This window comes from Aethalodelphis obliquidens, unplaced genomic scaffold (assembly GCF_003676395.1).
Source record: "Aethalodelphis obliquidens isolate GAN/ISIS:26980383/991018 unplaced genomic scaffold, ASM367639v1 scaffold24, whole genome shotgun sequence".
NCBI lineage: Eukaryota > Metazoa > Chordata > Mammalia > Artiodactyla > Delphinidae > Aethalodelphis > Aethalodelphis obliquidens.
The window spans coordinates 11809242-11832418 of NW_020837968.1; the positions used below are offsets into that span (position 1 = coordinate 11809242).

The 23177-nt window shown below is 37.3% G+C and overlaps 1 protein-coding gene across 2 annotated transcripts in view; it reads left to right on the forward strand.

Annotated features, from left to right (window-relative positions):
• SPATA17 (spermatogenesis associated 17) overlaps positions 1-23177 on the forward strand; it is a 191708-nt gene that overhangs the window by 44642 nt on the left and 123889 nt on the right. For both annotated transcript variants that reach the window (XM_027122207.1, XM_027122208.1), the window contains one exon: positions 6584-6687. In XM_027122207.1, coding sequence (XP_026978008.1) covers positions 6584-6687 — 104 coding nt within the window. The remainder of the gene's footprint in view (positions 1-6583; positions 6688-23177) is intronic.

Genomic DNA, 23177 nt, shown 5'->3' on the forward strand with positions numbered 1-23177 from the left:
GTGCCTGTACAAAACCCCTGCGACTGATTTGCAGCTAGGCCAGTGACAGTCAATTAATACAGCAGTAAATTGCTCAGTAAATTTTTATCTTAGCTCCTGGGGCCCTACTCCTCCCGTTTCTCCGTGCGACACATTATTGCCTTTTTGGTCTTTAATTTGAATTTACTCCAGGTTAAGGTTCTGCTTTTCCTCCAGCATCTTGGCTGCTGCTCTGTGGATCTCGTTTAAATTTGGCCCCCCAATCTTTTTTTTCAGTTCTCACTCTTTGAACAGCTTTTAGTATCTTATACAAATGTCATGAGTTGATTCATCTACTCAACTTCTTTCTCTCCCTGTTCCATCGAGATGTACGATTGTGTATCTTTTTACGGCCTGGCGCAGAACTGACCCTCCATTTCTGGTGCTACTGAGCATCTACTTAAGCACTTGGGTGTCACTTCAGACCCTCCAAACACAGGGCTTGGAGAATCAGTTTTCTAATACTATAAAGACGAAAGGCAAAATTACTTTATGTGTAGAAAGCCCATTTATAAATATCCACAGGTAGCAAAAACAAGTGCAGTTTAGTGGAATTATTTCATCCATCCTAAGGTCTTTTACTTGTTCCTTTTCTCCAGTACTTGGATTCGTGGTTCTCGACATTTAGGATTTTTTTTTCTTTATGGCTTTTGTTTACTGGCTGACCGCATCCAGGATGAAGCCTGTTGTATGGAGTGGCACATGTCTTATATCTAATTCTTCCATTTCTGGGGATACGTCCATTCAGCCTCAACTGTGTCTTTGAGGTCCCCATTTCCCCAATAGAATGGTTCCAGATTCTCATATTTACTACCCAAGCGTGAATGGATATAGCTGGTAGATACCTGAGTATACCTTAGTCAAACCAACCGCCAGTGAGAGCTATATGTCTCTGAGGCATATATGCAAGAACAAGATTGCAATACCACGTAACTCCAAATCTTGGTAAGTCAGGAACATTGGTAAATAATAATGACAACAGTTAGCAATTGCATAGCAGTTACCACTCTCCAGGCACCATTCTAAGTATTTTAAATATTTTAACTATTGTCTGACATGAGCAACTCTCTGAGGTAGGTATCATTATGATTCCCATTTGAAAGATGAGAAAATGGAATCGCAGAAAGGTATCTTGCCCAAGGTCACATAGCTAGTAAGTGACAGTGTTAGGAATTGAACCCAAGAGGTCTGGTATCCGTATTCCTGTTATTTCTGGTCACATATAGACTTGCCTTTACTTCTAGTCTTCTTCTCCTTTCTTCAGAAATCTGGTTGAGAGCAACTACATGAACCCTCGACTGAGCTGTTAGGGAAATTTTATTGCTTACACTCTGGTTTTCTTGGTTGCCTGACCCCATGACCCGGGTAGTTCATGAGCGTTCTTACTGGTAGTACATTTCACTCAGGGAATTCTAAATTTAGTAATAATTCGTTGAAAACCAAATTGAGACATCCCAATTCAGTGTCACGTGCTTCCCCTTGTAGGCAGAATTGGATGGGGCTTAGGATGAAAAACGTCACCTTATAAATGAATGTTTGAGCTGTGGTCTTCACATATTGCTATTGTTAGCATCCGGATTTGTCATCTATCATAACCTCAGGTAAAACACCATTCTTGCTACAATTTTAAATGGATTTTTGTACAGGATGTAGCAAACGATGAGAGAGAATCTGTCATTTCTTTCCTGTATGGAGTATAAGGTGCAGATCACATAGATTTTTGTGATCCAAAAATTTGAATTTGGTTGTATTTGAACTTCCGCCCTACCTGTTTTGGACCCTGAAAAATTAGTAGAAAGAAAAGAGGACTTTAACTTTGTTAAAAGTTTAGAAGCCCCACCAAATAGTTACTAGGACTGCTGTTTTTCAACTGCGGATCTCTCCCTTTATAAATTAACTCTTAGAATATACTGGTCTTCAATAAAGTTAACCTAATGAGGATATATAATCTGGCACAGACTTTGGAAGTTAACAAAGGTAAACTCTCTAAGCATTACTGATTCCTTGCAATTCCTTTGAAAAGCCTCCTTTGGGTCATCTCACACATCTAGAATCCTAACTGGAACAATGTCATATGAATGCAGATTTCAAGAAGTGCGAACGTGTAGTATCTTGGAGATCTCTCTTGAAAAATACGTTCCAACAGACTTTTTCCTTTCATTTTCAAAGCTCTCTGAGGAATGAAAAATGGTAATAATCTAAAACTTAGAGAGTTTTAAAGAACTGCAGATGTAATTAATTGTTTAAGGTAGAATTTCTTTTACCCTGGAAACCTTGTCCATGTTATTGATCAATCACATGTACTTTCTCAATGGTATTCATGGGTGTCTCAACCGATCCTTTATTGTTGCAGTTATTTTAAATGATTTAACTTGAAATTAGTGCCCCAAGACATTTTAGTTCAGATAGAAATCCTCACTTAAAGGAAAAAAAGGACTATAATAACAAGAGGACCACTAGAGTAACATATAAACATATATATATAACATATATAACATATATATAGGTATGTTTTTGACATGATAATGTAGTGGCATTGAGAATGAAAAATGTGATATTACTAGTTTTAAACACCCTATCTTTGAAAATTTAGTAAACCCACTTTTCTGTGCTCACTGCATAGTCTTCTAGAATGTTGAACATTCTAATAAGTAAAAGTATAATTATGATGTGTCCTATTTATATGCTCTCATATACATTTAGAACATTAGTCCTGGGAAGGGTATCATCAGTGAATTTGCCTTTCATGCTTTAATTTTAATTTTAGGTGCCAAAACATTTTTTCTCTCTTTTGATAACATTAAGATTACTATGAATTTTGAGGAATAATAATAAACCCAATGGAGAGAAAATCTTTTCTATGAACAGATGGCTTTTGATATATCAAGGTTTTGCCATTTATTTTAGTGCTTAAAATAAACATTATTTATAAGACCACTTACATTTTGATGTTACTTAATGAGGAATATGCATCATTGATTTGACTAGCTTAAGAGGTCATTTAGAACTTGCCCGTTAACAAGCTGTAATCTGCTGAGCACACAATGACTTTGTTTAAAATTATCTATTCAGAGCTGATCAATGACAATAATTGTTTTATACCAATCACTTCTGAAAGTTGCTAATTACTTTGAAGGACATGAATACTAGCCCGTTTTTGGAAGTCGTAACCCACTCACCTTGAAGTTATCAAAAAGTCATTTTGTTATCAAAAGTCATTTTGCCTCTTGAAAGTACTTTGTTTTAAAAAAAAATTAAGTTTATTCACTAGTACTGGGATATCAACAGGAAACATAGGCAAAATTTAAGACGTCGTTTGTTCCTATAACAGGAAGTATGGTAGAATCTCAGCTATTTGTATCTTATATCAATTAGATACTGGTTAAACTGGGCTCCCTATAATGTAAGAAAATGGTGTCTTTTACATTAAAGAGCATTGCACACACTCTTTCTCTTTATACAGTACATCCCTCAGATGTTTTAGTGGGAAAAGCCTGGGCTTTGGAATAAGACAGAGCTGGGTTTGTGTCCTGGCTCTGTCATTTACTCTTTTACTGGTATTGCTGTGACCTTAATCAAGTTATTAACCTCAGTTTCTTCATTGTTAACATGGAGATCATGCCCTCTTCACAAGGTTACCATGAGGATTAAAGCAGTTAGCCTAATACCCAGCACATTCATGGAGTTCAGTAAATTTTAGATTCTTTACTTCACTGGATGGCGGCATCTTCACCCACTCACACGCCCAGCTTCTTCCAGCTGTTTTCACTCACTCCCCTCTAACAAAGGCATTGAAACGTTGATTATTATACTTCAGTGTGGATGAGTTTTAATTTGTTATCTTAACCATCTCTTAACCTGTTATGAGCTTTAATACCCAGTTGTGAATACCAGGATTTGTCTTGGAAAGGAATCGTAGCATGCTTTGGGGTAGATGTTTAAGGAGTTGGTGCATTAGAAGACTGTCTGAGAGCTTAATGGTGGACTCTGAGGGTGTGGTTAGTGCTGTTTCTTTAGTTGCTGTGTGGAGTGGGAAGGAGCCCATGCCATTGGCCTCTGTTAGTTCCCTTCCTACTGGCACAGATTTTTCAGCCAGTTTCAGAGTTTGCCCTTTCAACTTCTTTTCTCCAAGTGAGTATCTCCACTACTCTGCCATGACCTAATCATAAACCACCATCCTCCATCTTTCCTTCTCAGTACTTCAGCATGCATGTTTTACGTTTTCTGGCACATTTAATCTTATTTTATTTAAAATTCAGTGGTGTTTTCATGTAATAGGTAGTCCATCCCTTAACAGTATTTGATATCCTAATATTTTCCCATGCTTCCTGAGTCACTTCTATTGCCGATGATGGATTTTCTATCAGTAGTTTTGTTTACAACTGTTCCTGTCTTTAATACAATTAATACTGTATATGCAATAAAAGTAAGCTGAAATTCATGTGAAGCCATCCAACCAGCTGTATGACCCAAGGCATTTATTTAAGCTCTCTAAGTGTCAATTTCCTCTTTTATCATAGAAGGCTAATAATCTCTACTTCAGAATGATACTGTAATGATTAAATTAAATAAGCCAGGAAAATAGTCATTATTCATATGTATAATTTATATATATATATATATACATATTACAATTGGTTATTCTTTTTCATTAGGAAAATGGTTTTTGTATCAATTCCTCCTGTCTCTTTGCCAGCCATAATACAGTTTTGGTCAAATTAGAGGGAGGTAGTTTCTAAACTGAGTATAGAACTTTAGAAAAATTAATTTTTCTTTATTTAAATAATTAAGCTCTAAATTAAGATCATTTGAAAAATATTTAGAAAGACACATTCTATAACATCGTTACACTAGCTTGTTATTTTACTTAGTTTTACTTTGCAGAATTAATTTCTCTGATTTAATTTTTCTTATAATAAGAACAGTAAGATAAGTGGTTTTGCATAACTTCAGTTATTTTAGTCATTCTCATACTGGGAGGTTGACTGAAACATTTCTTCAAAGTCTTCACATTTAATATTTCAGATTGTAAAATACCTTTTAAATGGCCATATTTTACAACAGAGAAAAATAAGGGCTCATAATTCAAGTAAAATATTTTTCCTGTTTATTCTTATAGATCCAGCATTCAAGGTTATAAAAATTTGAAACTCAGCATATTTAGTAAAAAAATCATAGGCTTTTGGGATAAAACCCAACGGACTGAGGCTCATTCTCTTATTAATTACTTTTTCCTATGAAAAAATAAATTTTAAAGATGTGTGTTCCTAGCCTAGCTAACTTTGCAAAACATTGGAAGGACTTCATATCCAGAAAAAGAATCGTTCATAGTATGTGAATAATTCATAAATATATGGAAACTGCTGGAAAATTTTAGAGAATGAAGTTAAGTCTTTATACAAGGCTAAGTTAACATTTTTTTCAATTTTTTCTATTTCTTCTTCTTCTACTCCTTTAAAGAAGTTGAGTTTTTTTGGGTTTTCCACAAAATTAGGATCTATACATTATAATTTTTGTTTTGAGTTTTTCTCATAGAGGTTGTATTAGCAAAAATAGAGCTTAAAGAGATTGATTCTTCTTATGATTACTGGGGCTTTTAAGGCATCTAGTAGCCCACTTAAGTATGTTTTCTTGGACACCAACACTCCTCTCCTCTCAAAAAAGAAAAAAAGATACTTTCAACAGAAATATTTGTTCATTGAAAATTGCAGTTCACTTTGTTCACAGTTCTATATTGCAATGGTTTAGAGAATGGGCCCCCTGAGTCCTAATTTGATTCCTGAATCCATCACTAATAGCTGAGTAATTACGGGAAAATTGAATAACTTCTCTTTTCAGCAGTTTTCTCATCTGTAAATATCTCATAGAAATGTTCTAATGATTAAATGCGTACATACAAACAAAACCCTTAGAATAGTGCCTCACACATAATAAGAGCTCAATAAATGTTACCTACTGTTATTATTAAAGAAGTATTAAAATGTCATGATGAAGGTACAAGACAACATTTTGTTTAAAGATTTTGATAGCACTGAATTTAAAAAGCCCATTAAAGGGAGTTCCTTAGCAGTCCAGTGGTTAGGACTCGGTGGTTTCTCTGCCATGGCCCCGGGTTCAATCCCTGGTCAGGGAACTAAGATCCTGTAAGCTGCATGGTGTGGCCAAAAAAAAAAGTCCATTAAAAACATTGATTTCAATGAGATGAAATACAATCTTCAAGCCCGTTGGTTATGAAAAACAAAAAATTTGTTTGGTCAGGAAGCAGAAGAGTTAGGAATTGGTAAAGCAAATTTTTGATCTTTCAATAGTTAATTTCACATTTAGTATTTGTAAAACAATGATAAATATTATAAAAAATTATAGTAACCTAGAGTATGTTTTTGTCTTTATAATATTTTATAATAAATCTATGAGTACAACCTATATTTGCAACTGTTATATTAGTGGAAAAGCCTAAGACTTTATTTGATAGGAGTCATCATCATTACCTTGATTTTGAAGAATTATTAATGTTTTCACTAAAAGTGTTCACTGGCATATTTCATCTTTTTATTTAATTCAATAGATTCAGAGGCGATGGCGAGGCTATAAGATTCGGAAATACTGCTTTAATTATTTTTATTTGAAGGAGTACCTGAAAGCTGTTTCAGAGACCAATGATGCAGTTAGGTGAGTAGTATAACCACTAGCCTACTCGTCACAATTTTAGAAAGGTTACTCCATAGATGTTGATCATGATCAGACTTAGGAATGCTTTCTAAAACTAAGTGATATTTTAGGCAGAAATTTATTGATAGGATAGAGATATCTGATTCTCTTTAACAATTTGAGGCTGTTGTATTTTTAAATATCTTATACTCTTGACTGTAAATTAGATTATTCATGTGTGTCGTAGGCCTACCTTGACACGATGCAAATAGCTTAGTTTCAGTAAAATTGCCTCATTTTGAGATGGACTTATCTGTAAAAGGATTACATAGATGAAGGCTTAAGTATGACAATCCTCAGAACATGTTCATCGGCAAGAACTTGCCTCTCAAAGAAGAAAACATTATGGAACACATTAAAATGGACTGTTTTACTGTCGGTTTTTATTTCTGTAAACACATAGAAAGATAACACCTGGATTTAGGCCTTAGGGCGATGTCTTCTGTGGATTTAAAGTTATTGCAGCACTGTTCATTCAGCTTTACCAAAGCTCTATGTACTAAGTTTTCATATTACTTCAAAAATCGCTAGTCTTGGGCTTCCCTGGTGGCACAGTGGTTGAGAGTCCGCCTGCCAATGCAGGGGGCACGGGTTCGTTCCCCGGTCCGGGAAGGTCCCACATGCCGCGGAGCAGCTGGGCCCGTGAGCCATGGCCGCTGAGCCTGCGCGTCCGGAGCCTGTGCTCCACAACGGGAGAGGCCACAACAGTGAGAGGCCCGCGTACGGCAAAAAAAAAAAAAAAAGCTAGTCTTCTCCTCTTGTAATATTGCCCCATTCCAATAACATATAAGCGACTATAAGCGACGTATGCTTATAATAGATTTCAATAAAAAGGAAATAGTGACGAATCATAGTTGACATTTACATAATAGTTTTACTTTCAGTTTTCACATACATTATCTCATTTTACTCTTAACGTTTTTTGAACTAGAGAGAACAATCGACATTGTTAGGACAAAGGTATTCTCTGAGACCCTAAAATTATATATATATATCATAAGAAATGTCTAAAAACTGACTTCCCCACTTTTAACTTTCTCGCATATGTTGTGTGTATAAAAGAGTCTGGTCTTTGGAGACTGAGTATGGGGAATTTGTAAAGTTGATTTCCTTGGAAATAGCAATGAAGATTTGGGGAAGCTGGAATAGGATTTAGTTAAGAAATCCTATCATTAGAGAAAAGGTGGAACACTCAGAAACATGTGGGTCACAGGGGCTACTATTTACTTTCTTCCTAAGAAATCCAAAGTTCTCTTGATGGGCTGGCTGGCTGTAAATGGCAGGCTTGAGCTTGTCAGGAGGAAAGAGCTAGTGGAAGATGCAAGAGGGAGAATTTGAGTAGGACTGGGCCTAGTGTGAGGCAAGGGAGACTCTTAAGGCACAGAAGTTAAGGAGGCGCTCGCTGCCAGGGTCATGCAGCTGCCGACCCTGCACTTTCCCAGCCTTGCGAGTGTATCCTTAAATTTTACATTTTAGAGGCCTCACTTGCTTCATCCAAGTCCTGTGCCTGAGTAGGAGAAGGTTCTCAAAGAGACAAACACGTGGAAGGTGGTTTTAGAAAGGCCTGTTTCTTCTGTTCAACAGATATTTCCATTTATCCTTGTTTTGTTCCTGATTTTACTGGGAATATGTCTAGCCACTAGAGAGTCTGGTGTATCTGTGCTGACAATTTGGTTTAGCCTGGTATTCTTTATCGTATTACGGACTTATTCTTTTTACTTCTACCTCTCTTAGAGGTCATATATTTTTCAGGTGTATATTCTCCATCAGTGATTAATTTCCTAATTGTTTACCCCCTCTTTGTTCTTGTATTTATTCCTAGACTGTTTGTAGTTCCTTTGCTATTATTATCATTGTTGTTATTTTTATCTTGGAATGGGGTATTGTAGACAGACAGTGTTGGGGAAGGGCTAGGGCTGTGCTCTGGGGGTGGTAGGCACATGGTGCATGGAACATGATGGAAGGATTGGCTAGGGATAAATCCAGCAGGGACCAGAACATACCAGGGCATTTTAGGCCATATTAAAGCTTGGAGTGGACTTCCTTTTTAAGGAGAGCAGCAACATGATTACACCTATGTTTTGGCATGCATGTTCAATTGCATTTTTCATAATAGTTATATTTAAATAGTCTGGTACATTTAAAAAATATCTATTAGGGTATTAATTTTACTGAAATAAAGTGTTTTCTTCTTTCTCATGGAAGAATATGCAACAGATTTGTTTGGATTGTTTCTTCATGTTTCTTTATCCTATTTTCCATTGAAAACCATTGGAATCCAGACTCTAGTTTCCTTTTCCTTCATAACAAATTCCACCCAAAGCAGCTCAAAACAATACACACTTATTATCTCATCATTTTATCTATCAGGAATCTGGGAGGGCTTTGCTCTGTGCCTGGGCCAAGGTCTCTCATGAGGTTGCCATCTGGCTCTCGGCCAGAGCTGCCGTCTCATATGGAGGCTCGACTGGGGGAAGATCCACTTCTAAGCTCACTCACATCGGCCTCAATTCCTCCGGCCATTGGCCACTGGCATACCTCAGTTTCTTGCCACGTGGACCTCTCCATAGGACAGCTTATAACATGGAACTTGGCTTCCTTCAGAGCAACTGAACCAGAGAACAGGAGAAAACATCCAAGATGGAAGCTGTATCCTTTTGGTAACCTAATATCAGAAGTGACATCTTATCACTTTTGCTGTATCCTATTCATTTAAAGTAAGAGACTAGGTTCATCCCACACTCAAAGGGGAGGATCACACAAGGGGATGACTTCTGGAGTGGGGATCGTTGGAGGCCACCTTAGAGGATACTTTCCATGTACAGTGACTTGCATATAATATTTGTTCAATAAGCACGTTGATTTTCAGCATTTGCCTAGGACAAAAGTTACTTTACATTAACTTAAGGCAATTTTTTTTAACATCTTTATTGGAGTATGATTGCTTTACAATGGTGTGTTAGTTTCTGCTGTATAACAAAGTGAATCAGCTATACGTATACTTATATCCCCATATCTCCTCCCTCTTGCGTCTCCCTCCCACCCTCCGTATCCCACCCCTCTAGGTGGTCACCGAGCTGATCTCCCTGTGCTATGCGGCTGCTTCCCACTAGCTATCTGTTTTACATTTGGTAGTATTTATAAGCCCATGCCACTCTGTCACTTCATCCCAGCTTACCCTTCCCCCTCCCCACGTCCTCAAAAAAAAAATGGTTCTGAAGAACCTAGGGGCAGGACAGGCATAAAGACGCAGATGTAGAGAAAGGCAATATTTTTATGTGATATCTTTTCAAGATTATGTTTCAAACTTTAATATTGTATCAAAGCAATTATGATGTACCCTAATTACTTCTACCAACAAGCATTAAAATGTATAGTTTCTGGATTTCAAAGAACATATGAAAGATCTAGTGCATTCCTCTGTCTTTGGACAGGATAAAATCATTTACAGAAAATAAATTAGTAAAATATATTTTATATCAGAATACGTTTTGCACTAAAATTGTTTTGCACAATTCAAGGCCAGACAACACTGGGCTTATAACTTTAGCTTATCTGCTCTTTCATTAATAGAAATAGTTTATCTATTCTATAGTTAATAGTAAAAAACTATATATACACACACACAAGGATATATTCTTTAACCAAGAGTGGACTTATCACAAAGCTAAATGGAATTGATTAATTTAAGGCTGAGTCTGCATTTGGTAGACAAGTTTCTTTGTAATATCTAGCTTGATATGCAAAAATTGCCCCAGGTTATGAATGAGAAAATTATATAATGAAATTAAAAATTAGCTACAGAGTTACAGATTAGTAACTTTAATAAAACATTATTAGCTTGAAGTGCAGAAAAATGACTTTTTTTTTGGACAGAAATTCAAGCTAAAAGTAATATATTCCCCCAAGTTTAATGCTTCCGTGTAGTTGTTGGTTGTTAATAGTGCATAACAATAGGTCTGTTTTGAGTGTAAATTTGTCATTCATCAAAGCAAATTAGTTTTTCAGCATGTTGATTTTGTGTAGCCCTGGTTTGGCTAGAAAGATTTTTATGGGTATAATTCTTTACCTATCTTTGCATACATCAGCAAAGGCTTTTTTAAAGGATATATTTGTTTATTTGTTTTTTCTGTAACAGCTTTATTGAGATGTAATTCACATACCATACAGTTTATCCATTTAAAATGTACAATTCTGTGGAGGTTAGCATTGATATATTCACAAAGTTGTACAACCATCGCCACAATCAATTTAAAACATTTTCATCATCATAAAAAGAAATCCTATACCCTTTCCAGTCACTCCCCCACCCCTACCATTCTTCCCATTCCTGCCCAGTCCTAGGCAACCCCTAATCTACTTTCTGTCTCTGTAGATTTGCCTATTCTGGACGTTGCAAATAAATTGAATCTTATAATATGTGGTCTTTTGTGACTGATTTCTTTCCCCTAGCCCGATGTTTTCAAGGTTTATCCATTTTGTAGCATATATTAGTACTATATTCCTTTTTCCTACCAATTAATATGCCATTTTATGGATAAGCCACATGTTATTTATCCATTTACCAGTTGATGAACATTTGAGTTGTTTCTGCTTTTTGACTATTATGAATGATGGTGCTATGAACACTCATGGACAAGTTTTTGTGTGGCCGTATGTTTTTATTTCTCTTGGTTACGTCATGAAAGCTTTAAGCTAACAAATTCAAGAATGAGTGGTCAAGAACACTAACTTTGGACTCAGATCAACGGGGATTAAAATCATGGTTCTGCCACTCTCTAGTTTTGTAACCTTGAAATAGTTACTTAATCTTTCAGAAATTAGGGCTCTTCATCTGTATACTTTGGAGCAGCAGTATTTACTTTGCAGAATTTTTGTGAGGCATGCAGTATAGGAATCATTGAGCATATAATTGACATTCTTCAAATAGCAGCTATTATTATCAAGGACAAGATAGAGAAAAACGGAGCCAATATTTGTAAATATATACCTCCCTATGATATTACAGAATTAACATTCAGTTTTATATGAGGCTATTTTTAATTCAAAGTAAGCAAACAGATATAAAATTTCATGAATTAGGTTGTATATATATATATGTTTTTAGTTTATAGAAACATTAATCGCCAAGTACAATATAAGTCGTCAGTATTTTGTGACATTAAACCATGTCTAAAAACTGTCTTTCAGAGAGCTCGAAGGAAAAGCAAAGAATAGAACATAGTACAAAAGTTGGGAAAGAGACAATCAATGAAAACTTAGTTTTCTTTTTTAATTTAGAATTCTTTTACCATTTTATGGTAAAGAAGAATATATATCAACATAACACATGCATATTGTTAAATATATTACCTATTAACAAATGTTTTATATTAGATAAAAGAATTGCCTTACCACATTATTTTACCCAGTCCCTAATGGTTATCACTTTCTTCTCTTAGCTATTTCTTCTTCTTCTTTTATTTTTTTATAAATTTATTTATTTTTGGCTGCATTGGGCCTTCATTGCTGCGTGTGGGCTTTCTCTAGTTGTGGCGAGCGGGGGCTACTCTTTGTTGCGGTGTGCAGGCTTCTCGTTGCAGTGACTTATTCTCTTGTTGCAGACCACGGGCTCTAGGCTCATGGGCTTCAGTAGTTGAGGCACATGAGCTCAGTAGTTGTGGCTCACGGGCTGTAGAGTGCAGGCTCAGTAGTTGTGATGCACAGGCTTAGTTGCTTTGCAGCATGTGGGATTTTCCCGGACCAGGGCTCGAACCCGTGTCCTCTGCATTGGCAGGCAGATTCTTTACCACTGCACCACCAGGGAAGTCCTGCTATTTCTTCTTGTACTCACTGAATGTTTCTAAACTATATGCTGATCTGATATTGCCTGATTTTACACCTCAGATCTTTTAAATTAGTTGTATGTAATATGGTAGAGGAGGATTTAACTCTCTTATACTTCTCACCTCCACTTGTATCTCTTTTTAGATGAATCTATATCAGTATTTACATTTTTGTGATTATGGAAGTAGGGTTCTTTACAAAAGCAATTAATGTAGGATGAGTATATTTACTTTATTCCTTTTTTGGTTAATTTCTATCTTCCTTATTTTTTCCTCTTATATGCAAATTATATGTGCCATTCATTATTTTCCAGTTATTCTATCTTAGTAGGAAATCCAATTAAGTCCCCCTTTCCTCTGGAGCATGCCCTGTTTGGCCTCCCCTTCGTCCTGCTCCAAACAAACTGAATTTTCTCTAGACACAATAAAGATGTCTTCTTGAGAAGACATTTCTTAACTTCCTTTCTCCTGGGCTGGACTCACTATTCTGTGGATCTGTGTTACCTTTTCACGATTTATTTCCTTGTTTTTCCTGGAGCAACTGCTATAATAATGATCATGGAAGGCAATTTTTGGAGTCTTTGCTTATTTTAAATGTCTTATTCTATCCTGAAATTTGATTAGTAGCTTGGCTGCATATAACATTCTAGGTTGCAAATTATTTTTCCTTAGAATTTTGAAGGAGTTGCTCCCTTATTTTTAACATTCAAAATTGCTAAATACTCACTATTCTGTTTCTCCTCTCTTTGAAAGTGATCTATATTTTTCCCTTTTTCAATGTGTGTTAATTCAAGTTCACCAAGAAACAGATGCTAAGATGGAATTAGATGTGCAAGAAGTTTATTGGGGGGAAGAAGCAGGACGAAGTGGGGAAAACCTTCAGTCTGTAGCACAAGTCTGGCACCTATGAAGAGAGAGAAGGAAGAAAAATTGGGGAAAGACTGGGATTGCAGCACGTTTTCAAGAAAGGCTGATGGCTCGTCCTCAAGCCAAAGTTACCCTTTGGAGGAGTCTGCTGTCTTGCCAGAATGATCCTGCCTTAGTACCCCATCATTCTCAGTCATTGGCTGGAAGTGACCTGGAGAAGGTGTGACCTTGGTATGAACATGTTGGAGGATCCAGTGGTACATTTGTAGGTCATTAAAGGATGTTTTGAATTTTTTTCCTGACGTTTTTGAAATTTCTCAATTTTATGACTTCTATGACTTTTATTTGCTTCCATTGTTCTGAGCATCAGTGGATACTTTAGTTCTCCAGTATTTTCTTATATTATTTCTGTGATAATTTCCTTGTTTCTATTTTTCTTTATTTTATTTTATTTTTTTTTTTGCTGTATGCGGGCCTCTCTCTGTTGTGGAGCACAGGCTCTGGACACGCAGGCTCAGCGGCCATGGCTCACGGGCCCAGCCGCTCTGTGGCATGTGGGATCCTCCTGGACCAGGGCACGAACCCATGTCCCCTGCATCAGCAGGCGGACTCTTAACCACTGCGCCAGCAGGGAAGCCCTTTTCTTTGTTCTTTTACTGGCTGGATGATGGACCTCCAGAAGTTACGTGGGGAGTCTCTTATACTTTTCTGCCCCTTTCCTTATCCTGGGCCTTTATCCTCCCATTCTACTTTTGTGAGAGACTTCCTTCCTACCCTTCTACTGAAATTTTTATTTTAGCAATAATTTTTAACTTTCATGAAATATTTCTACTCTTTTGATCATTTCTTTTTTGTATCCTTCTGTTCTATTAATAAAATATCTCATATTTCTCTAAAATACTGGAGCAGAAAGGGTCTTGGCAGGAAGCAGAATCCACCTCAGGATTTATTCCTCAAATAAAGAGAGTTAAATGAAAGGGTAATTGCAGAGATGTGCACAGGGTTAAGGGCTCAGCAAGAGAGGTTTTGGCATCCAGAGACCAGCAACAGTGCGATGTTGCTATTTCTAGGGTAGAAGAGTTAAGGGGAAGGAATAACATTAATGGCTATAGTGAGAACCAAGGAGAAGTGAGAGCCCCCGACCCCTGGCCGTGACCTACACTTGTAGAGGCATTCAGTTATTGCCAGAGGTGTGTGGCATCAAAGAAGAGAGAGGAATGAGGAGGAAATACCCCCAACTTCTTCCTCCTGAATACTAGTGTTCTGTTAGACTAAACCCATCTGTAAAACAATTTGTAGGGCTTGATCCCAGTGCAAGTGTGTAGAATGGATTGGAGGTGTGGCAAATGAAAAATAATCAGCACTGATAATAATTCAAGTTCAGAGGATAACTTTCATTTAGTCTCTGTGATACCGATTTCCTCCAGGGTGGTGTTTTTATTTTTATTTTTTCAATTGGTTATGATCACCTTCCCTTTTAAGTTGGAGCCTTTCCTCACGCAGCTGGTGATCTTCAGCTGTTTGTTTACACATGCACATGAGGAACTGAAATGCCAGTTTGGGTGTGTATGTACATAAGCAGGTTTTGTTGATTGGCAGGCTTCGGTTCCTTTTAAAGTGATTGGACAAGGGAGCTGGCCCCTTTCACTGGGGGGATGCCCAAATGCCGGTATGTGGAAGTCTTTCTTACAGGCTATTTAGTTTCTCCAAAGAAGAAATTTCTGATACTCTGTTGAGGGAGAAGATGCTGTAGCTGCATTTGGGTGAATGGTGAAAAAAGGGAATTGTGCTTCACACCTACAAATTTCCACTCTGGGTCCTATTCCTTTTCTCTCAGTTCCTTCAGAGAACGCATCTTTGATCCCCTCACCTAAGTGATCAAAACCTGGATGCCGCCATTCTCTGCACGTATGTGTTAAAGAAACACACAAAAGTGTGCGGCCATTGTAGCTGTGTAGCCCAAGGTTAAATTGCTAAATTGTGGCAGAACTGAGATGGAATTCTAGATCTTATGACCTCATACATGGTGCTCTTTCCAGTATATTATACTGTTTTAATACTATCTTAATTCATTTCAAAATGAATGAAATGGTGGAAAGATCATAGGAAATAAACGTTTCTCAGTTGGACTATGTTTGATGCATAGTGTTAAATTCTGGATGTCACTATTTATGATGAATATTGACTCAAAAATCTGCATCCAACGGAAAACGACCAGGAATTTAAGGGACTTAGAAATCATGAAGAGTTGGAATTCTGAGACTGGAAAACAACAGCCTAAATGAAGGCATGATGTCAGTCTTCAAATTTTAAAGAACTGTCACGCACTACATTTATAAAAAGGGAAAAAATTAAGGCAAATGGGTAGATTTGCGTTCAACATGAAAAATATATTTCCAGTAATTCAGTACTACTCAGTGATAGGCTGACTTGTGAGCTACAAAATATTCCAACAGAAGGATTCATCTAAAGTGTCAGGTAGACCTTTGTGTAGAAAGAATTTCTGCATTTGATGACAAGCTAGGAGATTCCCAATTCTCTTTAAATCAGAGATCATTTGCTTCATATGGTAATAAATATATTTAAAAGAAAACAAATCTATATATTTATTTGCCACAAAACTCAAAGCACTTTGAATTCCATAAAGGCGCTAGGAAAATTTAAAGAAAACTAATCTTACAAGGAATAAGGAATATTCCATATTCCTTATACATATTCCATAAGTATATGGTATTAAACTATCATTTACCATGACCAAGACAGATATGATAATACATGTAAATATTTTATATATACACATTATAATTATGTATTTAAAAATCTAATCTAAAGTTAAAAGTGCTCTAAATTTAACTATTGTGAAATTAAAAAACAATTTGTAATACTAAAAGATAGTTTTGAAATCCCTTGTATACACTCCTGATGCATAAAGGTTGTTTTATATTCCCATAGTTAGAAAAGGTTATCTCAGAGTGGCAACACCCCGACAAATCACTAGTATTGGAGAAGGATGACTAATGTATTTATCATTAATATGACCATTATTACAATTTTAGTATTATATTTAAGAGGCCTTGTATTCATCGACATGCTTACCAGAATGCGCAATTGGAGAAGTCAAAGTCTATTAACTGCATTTTCAGCTCTTTCTGATCTGGATAGGGCTGATGAAGCAACACATTTATGGAAACAACCTCCAGTCCTTCTAAGAGCCCTAGGCAGCTCTCCCATATTGGCATGAACTGGGCTGCATGCTTGGGTCTCCTTGGTTATTCTGGAATCCATCTACCCATGTGCTTAACTGAGCATATTAAACTCTGACTTTCTGTCCTTTGTCCTTTGCTATTACTTTTGTATGAACAACTTCCAGTTCAACTATGAGAAATTCTCTTAGGTCTTAAAATTTACAGTTCCTCTCTCAGTATTTCCTGTTAAACTGTCAGTGTTTATTCCCAGTGACGATAGTCGCAATCCAGAACTAACAGCCTGCTGTTTCAAAATATTTATTTCAATATTTGTGTTAACTGCTGTCTTCGTAATCTGCTAATTTGCATTTGTTTTCAAGGATAAAGCCAAAAAACAAAACCTTGAGTCATTTCTATAAATATGCATCTAGTTTTTAGGAAACTGAAGATTTGAGCATAGTCTCTCATCCTTATAATGGTTATCTGGGAGACTCCATATGGCCACCCTTATTGTCTTTAAGTAATCTTGCTCTGGCAGGAAATCGTGCAGAGTCAACAAATGCATCAGGCTGATGACACAACTGAAGACCATTGAGATTGCTTAACATTCTCCATCAGGGAAGCACAGCACTAGATTTCTACTTCCTTGGAGTTGAAGACTTTTTAATACATAAAGCTTGCTAGGCAGCACATTTCCAATTGTGCTTTAATTAACAAAGAAATAGAAACATGAAGGAAATCAGCATGTCCTTTCAGACTGGTAGCGTGCGCAGCCCCGCAAAAGTAAAGCTGGAGCCGCTAGAGTGAAAAAATCAGTCAGTAGTGTTGGTATTTGCCCCCCTTTTGCTGTCACATATGGATTCTCCAGAACTTTCATCAACTTCATTTTTAAGTCAGATTTAATATTAAGTGGGAAGATACTAATGGAAACACTAAGAATCTGGAGTATATCTACGCCATCAATATTCAACACATGCTTGATAATAATAGCTTCCTCTTTAGACGCAGGTACAGCGTGGACAAAAATCATCACTGAGTAGTTGCTTACATGGTGCAAACATAAACAAAAGAAATACTTTATACAGATTTATCAAAGATTTCTGGCTCTTCGTATATCATATCTATGTGTTTTTAGTAAATAACAATAAGAGAAAGATCAGTATGTAGTAATCAGAAAACTAATAATTAATTAAAAAGCTAAAATTTTATATGGACAAATTTAGACATTGTAAACAATGACCAGCTCAGTAAATGGACTGCAATCACAGTAACTCATGTTTACTAAGCACCTGTTGTGCATGTGAGGTTTTATATGTTATCTATCACACAGATCCCCTTTGGGGATATATGTTATTGTATTTTAAACATGAAAAGCTAAAATCAGGGTTTCAGTAACTTGGGTAAGTTCACACACCTAAGTAGTGGTGGGTCTGGAGATTTGAACTCAGTCTTCCTTTTTTTAAATCAAAATACACTGCCTCTTTGTACTTTTGAATTATTGCAAGTTGTATCAATTACATTTCAACTGTGACATGTAGCATAAGGAGGCTCACTTAAAACCCATTCTGAATTTCTTGTAAATCGCCTTCTTTGCTGTTGGGCCTAGAAAACTAAACACTCACTTTATTAGACTTCCTTGCAGTGGAGGTACCATGTGACTTGGTCAGGGCCAATGAAGTAAAATATTAAAAGTAACCACTTAAAATGGGCATTTGACTATTGGAGGCCATTTGATGTCAGATTAGAAACCATTAGTACGTGGTGTAAGAGATTTTTTCAGATCCCATGTACTCTACCATGTGATAGAGATCATTAGCAATCAAGTCTTTGACATTAATTGAAACAGTAGGTACATTTCAGAATATTGGCGTATGCGCCCCCTCTGTGCCTCTTTCAGCAAATTCCTATGAAAAAAAATAGGCGAACTTGGACTAATAGTAGCCAACCTACAAGCAGAGATGGAAGGTAACACTGCTTTGCTAAGGGAAGTGCTCTCTGTGTACAGTCTGTATTTGATGAGAATTTTATAATTTGGAAACTTGTGGTATTGAAAAACCCAATTGCTTCTGTACCTCAAACTGAAGTGTTTATAAGCAGTGGCTATGAAGTTTAGGGCCTTAGCTGGAGACAAACCCAGGCCTTGGCAAGTATGTGAGCCCAAGACAAAGGTCAGACTGGGGATGTTATCTTGTCTGATAATGGCTAACTTAATTCAGACCAACCATCCTCATGATGACATCTAAGCATCAAAGAACTATCAACATGGTAAATAATTTACTGGCCAAAATATAGTAGAAGATGAGAACTCAGAGATGTAAGTCTACACTCAAAGCTGCTCTTGCCTTAAAGGCATCTGCCTATTGGAAAGAATATCTACCTGACTGCAAAAGAACTGTGCTTTTGGCAGTCTTGCAGTATCAGGAGGAAACCAAATTCTAAGTCAGAGCCACCAAGAGTAGGAATTCTGCTTAACTTCCCCCTGTTCTTTCATCCAGAATCCCCAAAAGCTATAACCCTAAAAGAAGTAAGTAACAATGGAAATAAACTAGCAAGATTTGAAGTCAAACTGCCATTTATCTGAGTGATTCAGGGAACCTCAAGTCTTGCACTTGAACTTAGGAGCTCCTAGACTAATAGTGTCCCAGGAACCTGACAGAAGCATATGAAGAGCCTCTCAGAGAGAAGATGCCATAATTCTAGGCCTAAAATTATTCTTACAAATCATTTTTCAAATGCAACATCATGCACAGTGAAAGTACCAGGGATTTAGGAAAGCAAGACACCATGAGTGAGAAGGAGCAAAACAAAATAAAAAAGATAGTGGAAACAGAATCACAAAGCCTTAATATATCAGAATTACCAGGACCAGACTATAAACCAGCCAAACTAAATGTGTAAAGAATAAAATCCAAGCTAGAAAAATGTGTCAGTGTAGCGAACTGCCATCTTCCCACACAGATCTATTGTTTTGGCTGACTGGAAGCACTGTGTTGAAAGATTGAGTAGCAGAGCACAGAAGCCGGTATCTAAGACCGTATGTCCCTAGGCTTGAAAACTATGTCTAGATAAGAGCCTTGATTGCGGTTACTTGCTCATGGAACCGACCAGAGGCGAAAAACCCAAACCCCTACTATACTGACAAGGGTATTTGTTGTGAAAGAAATCCCAGCCTGGCCAGCTGCAGCGTAGCTACCCTCAGGTAATCATAAGCCTCCTGAATTTGCACAGAAGGATCATCCCGTCCAAGGCGCATCTCATATGTGGTCGTGGAAGATGACGGACCAGGAATACTCTGTTTGTCTCCCCAAGAAACCACCTCGAACAGGAGCTGTGTAGCATATTTGATATTCGCTATGGACCAGCAAATGCTGTTTCTTTCCCATTTTTTTTCCCTAATGGGGAGTTTCTATTGTGTTTATTTCATTCCTCCTCCACCACTGAGTGCTGGCTGTGTTGTAAGTAGATAATTTTAATATGAAGACTTATTAACTAATAAAAGATGAGTAACTTTAACAGAGGTAAGATAGCACTCTAAAGAATATGGAAATAGTAAATATCGAGAGAAATTACCACCTCTAGGCCTAAAGAAGAGTACTGAAAGGAGGAAAGTTTTTGTTTTTTGTTTTTTTGTGTGTCTGTACCACGTGGCTTTTGGGATCTTAATTCCCTCACCAGGGATCGAACCTTCACCCCGCCTCGCAGTGGAAGCACAGAGTCTGAACCACTGAACTGTCAGGGAAGTCCCCGAAGGAAATTTTTTGGAAGAGCCTCTCCGCACCCGTTAATGATGAGACTCAGACCTCATTGGCGGGGATGTGGCAGCAGCCTACTGGACTGTGGAGTTTTCTGAGATGTCACGGACCAGAGCTGTTTTGCAGCCAGGGTGCCAGCCGAGATGAGCAGGAAGCTGCCCACCGGGGTGCTGGTGGACAGGGACAGATAGCTTACCTGTTGGGGTGACAGCAAAGCTCACTAGAGGTTGGCAACCACTGGATCCCCTGCATATAGCTGACAGCCATGCCATGGAGACAATGAAGCAGGCGTATTGGAACCAGGAAGAGAAACTCCTGCCTTTGCTCTTCCTTGAAATAGCCCTCCAGTACCCTCTATTTTCAGACTAATGCTGTGCTAGCCAGCAAAGGGAAAATGTTTATGGGTCCAGAGCCAATTTTACAAAACAAGCAAAGAATTGTAGACTTCAAGCTGAGAGGCAAAAAATCGATAACTGACAAATGTTGACTTTGCAATGAGGTGGCCTGTGGAAAATTCCTTAGATTTGATCACTCCAACATTTTGCACTCCAACATTGGCAACTTAACTTCTGTTATTGTTTAGGCTTTTCTAAACTTCTTTCAGCTAAGAGTGGAAAGATGACTTAGTTCTGGGTGATGAGATATGCTAGTTCTCCTTCCATTTTTTTTCCCTTTTCTCTGGAATGTGCACAAAATGACTGAGGCTGCAACACCCATCTTACCAGTGATAGGAAAAGGCTATGATGATCACACATCAACATCATTAAATGTATATATATTTATATATAGCTTTAAAATGTGTATATTATAAAAGAACGCTCTTGGTGATAGTCACTGAGTCTATGTAAGAGTATAAGTGTTACTAAAAAGACATTTATATTTAGATTAACAAAATTCATTTATATAAACGAATATGCTTTGAATTGTGAGTTTACCCACTGTTTATTTTACATGGAATCACACTCAGGTGTATCATGATATATAACAACTTTTTATTCCTGTAACTTTAATATTCTCTATGAATTCTTTGACTCCATTCCATCCTTCCAGCATTTGGATGGCAGAGGGCAAGAAACTAATAAATATTAGTCCAATTTGGCCCAATAGAGTAATTTAAAGAATCTTTTAATACGTCAGTTTTTCATAATTCCTTGAGATCCCCCTTGTCTTCTCCAACATGTTTTATGGATGTATAAGGAGCTTGCGTTACCTTGTGGCCCTAGGGGTTAAGAGGGAGCCCTGACTTATATTTAGGTAAACAAAGTGGCTGGTGTCTGCAGCTCTGTGGTTATCAGTCTTGTCACTAGGAGTTCTGCTGGCATCTGCAGCTAAAACCCACCATTTGATGTAACCAGTTGCAGCTTGATTTAGGTCTGGTGGTTTTGCTTAGCTGACCAGACCCTGCATCATCTCTTTCTGTCTCTGTCAGTCTCTCTGAGATCTTCCATATGCTTCCAATGATGCCTTGGCCAAGGCTAGCTACCCTGCAGACTCTGATTCAAGGTCATCTGTATTTTTGCCATTGTGGTCCTCATGACTTGACCCCTAGCTCTCAACGTAGATCTTGCTTGTCCCTAAAATGATATACATGAACTTCCTGGTCCTGGTATATAGTATAGGAGCCAAGGAAGACTTCCTAGTGCTAAGCAAACCCTTCCTACCTGACCACAATATTTGATCCTCTTTGCTGGCCTGGAGCCATCCCATATTGTCTTGGGCTGCCTTGCACAGGTGGGATCCTCCCAGGATCCCAAACAGGAGGTAGGAAAACAATACTTGTTTTTTGGCATCCCTCTCAATCTACCAAACCTTCCTCTCTGCCTCCAAGACTTTGGCCTGGAGTTCAGTGGTCAGGGCATAGGTCACTACATTCTGACCTCTCTCCTACAGGCCCTTCTTCCTTCCACAGGCCCCTGGGGTTGGAAGGGACAGACTTGCCACTCTCCCTTCTTCCAGCCTTCCCCGCAGCTCATTTTTTCCTCATTCTAAGGTGGGACCTGCTCTCCCAGAGGGCTGGGTTATCCTCTAATCAGATTAAACATCCCTCCTCATGAAGGAAACAAGAGAGGGGGAAGTATTCTGTCACTACAAGTAACATCTATGTCAATAGGTATAAATTTGTGTCAAAATGTCCAATGCCTATTGTGTGTGTGTGTATGTATATGATACTTATACCATAATTTCTTTAGGAAAATCTTTTCTTTATTGATGGACATTTACTAGAACATTCCTCTGCTTATTTCTTTTTGCATTTGTACTGCTATCCTTTTTCTGCATAGTTCTATAAGGCTTTTACATAAAAGTTTAAACATATTTTATAGTTCGATGCATATTAGCTAATTCTCCATTAAAAAAGTCAATTTATACTTCTACCAACAACGCATAGGAGTTTCTGTTTCCTTTTGCCAATACTGGATTTTGACTTTCATCACTGCCAATTTAATAAAGTGAACAATTGCATCTAAATTTTATCTAATTTTATTTTTAGGAATTTGAATATCTTATATTGGCCATTGGTATTCTTTAATGACTTGCCTAGTTCAATTTGCCTATTTCATTTTATTATAATTATTATTCATATGGATTTGTAAAAAAATCCTTGTGTATGCTAGGGATACAAACCCTTTGGCATCAGTGATGCAATTATCTGCCCCGTTTGCTCTTGTCTTTCCAACATATTTATGGAGATTTTGAAATATGCTGACCTTTCAATTTTTTCTGGTTATATTTTTCAGTAACTTCTTTTTTGATTTCTTCTTTGCATGACTTTAAAAGTAGTCATCCATATTTCTTTTGATATTTTAGGGTTTCTTTTGTAACTT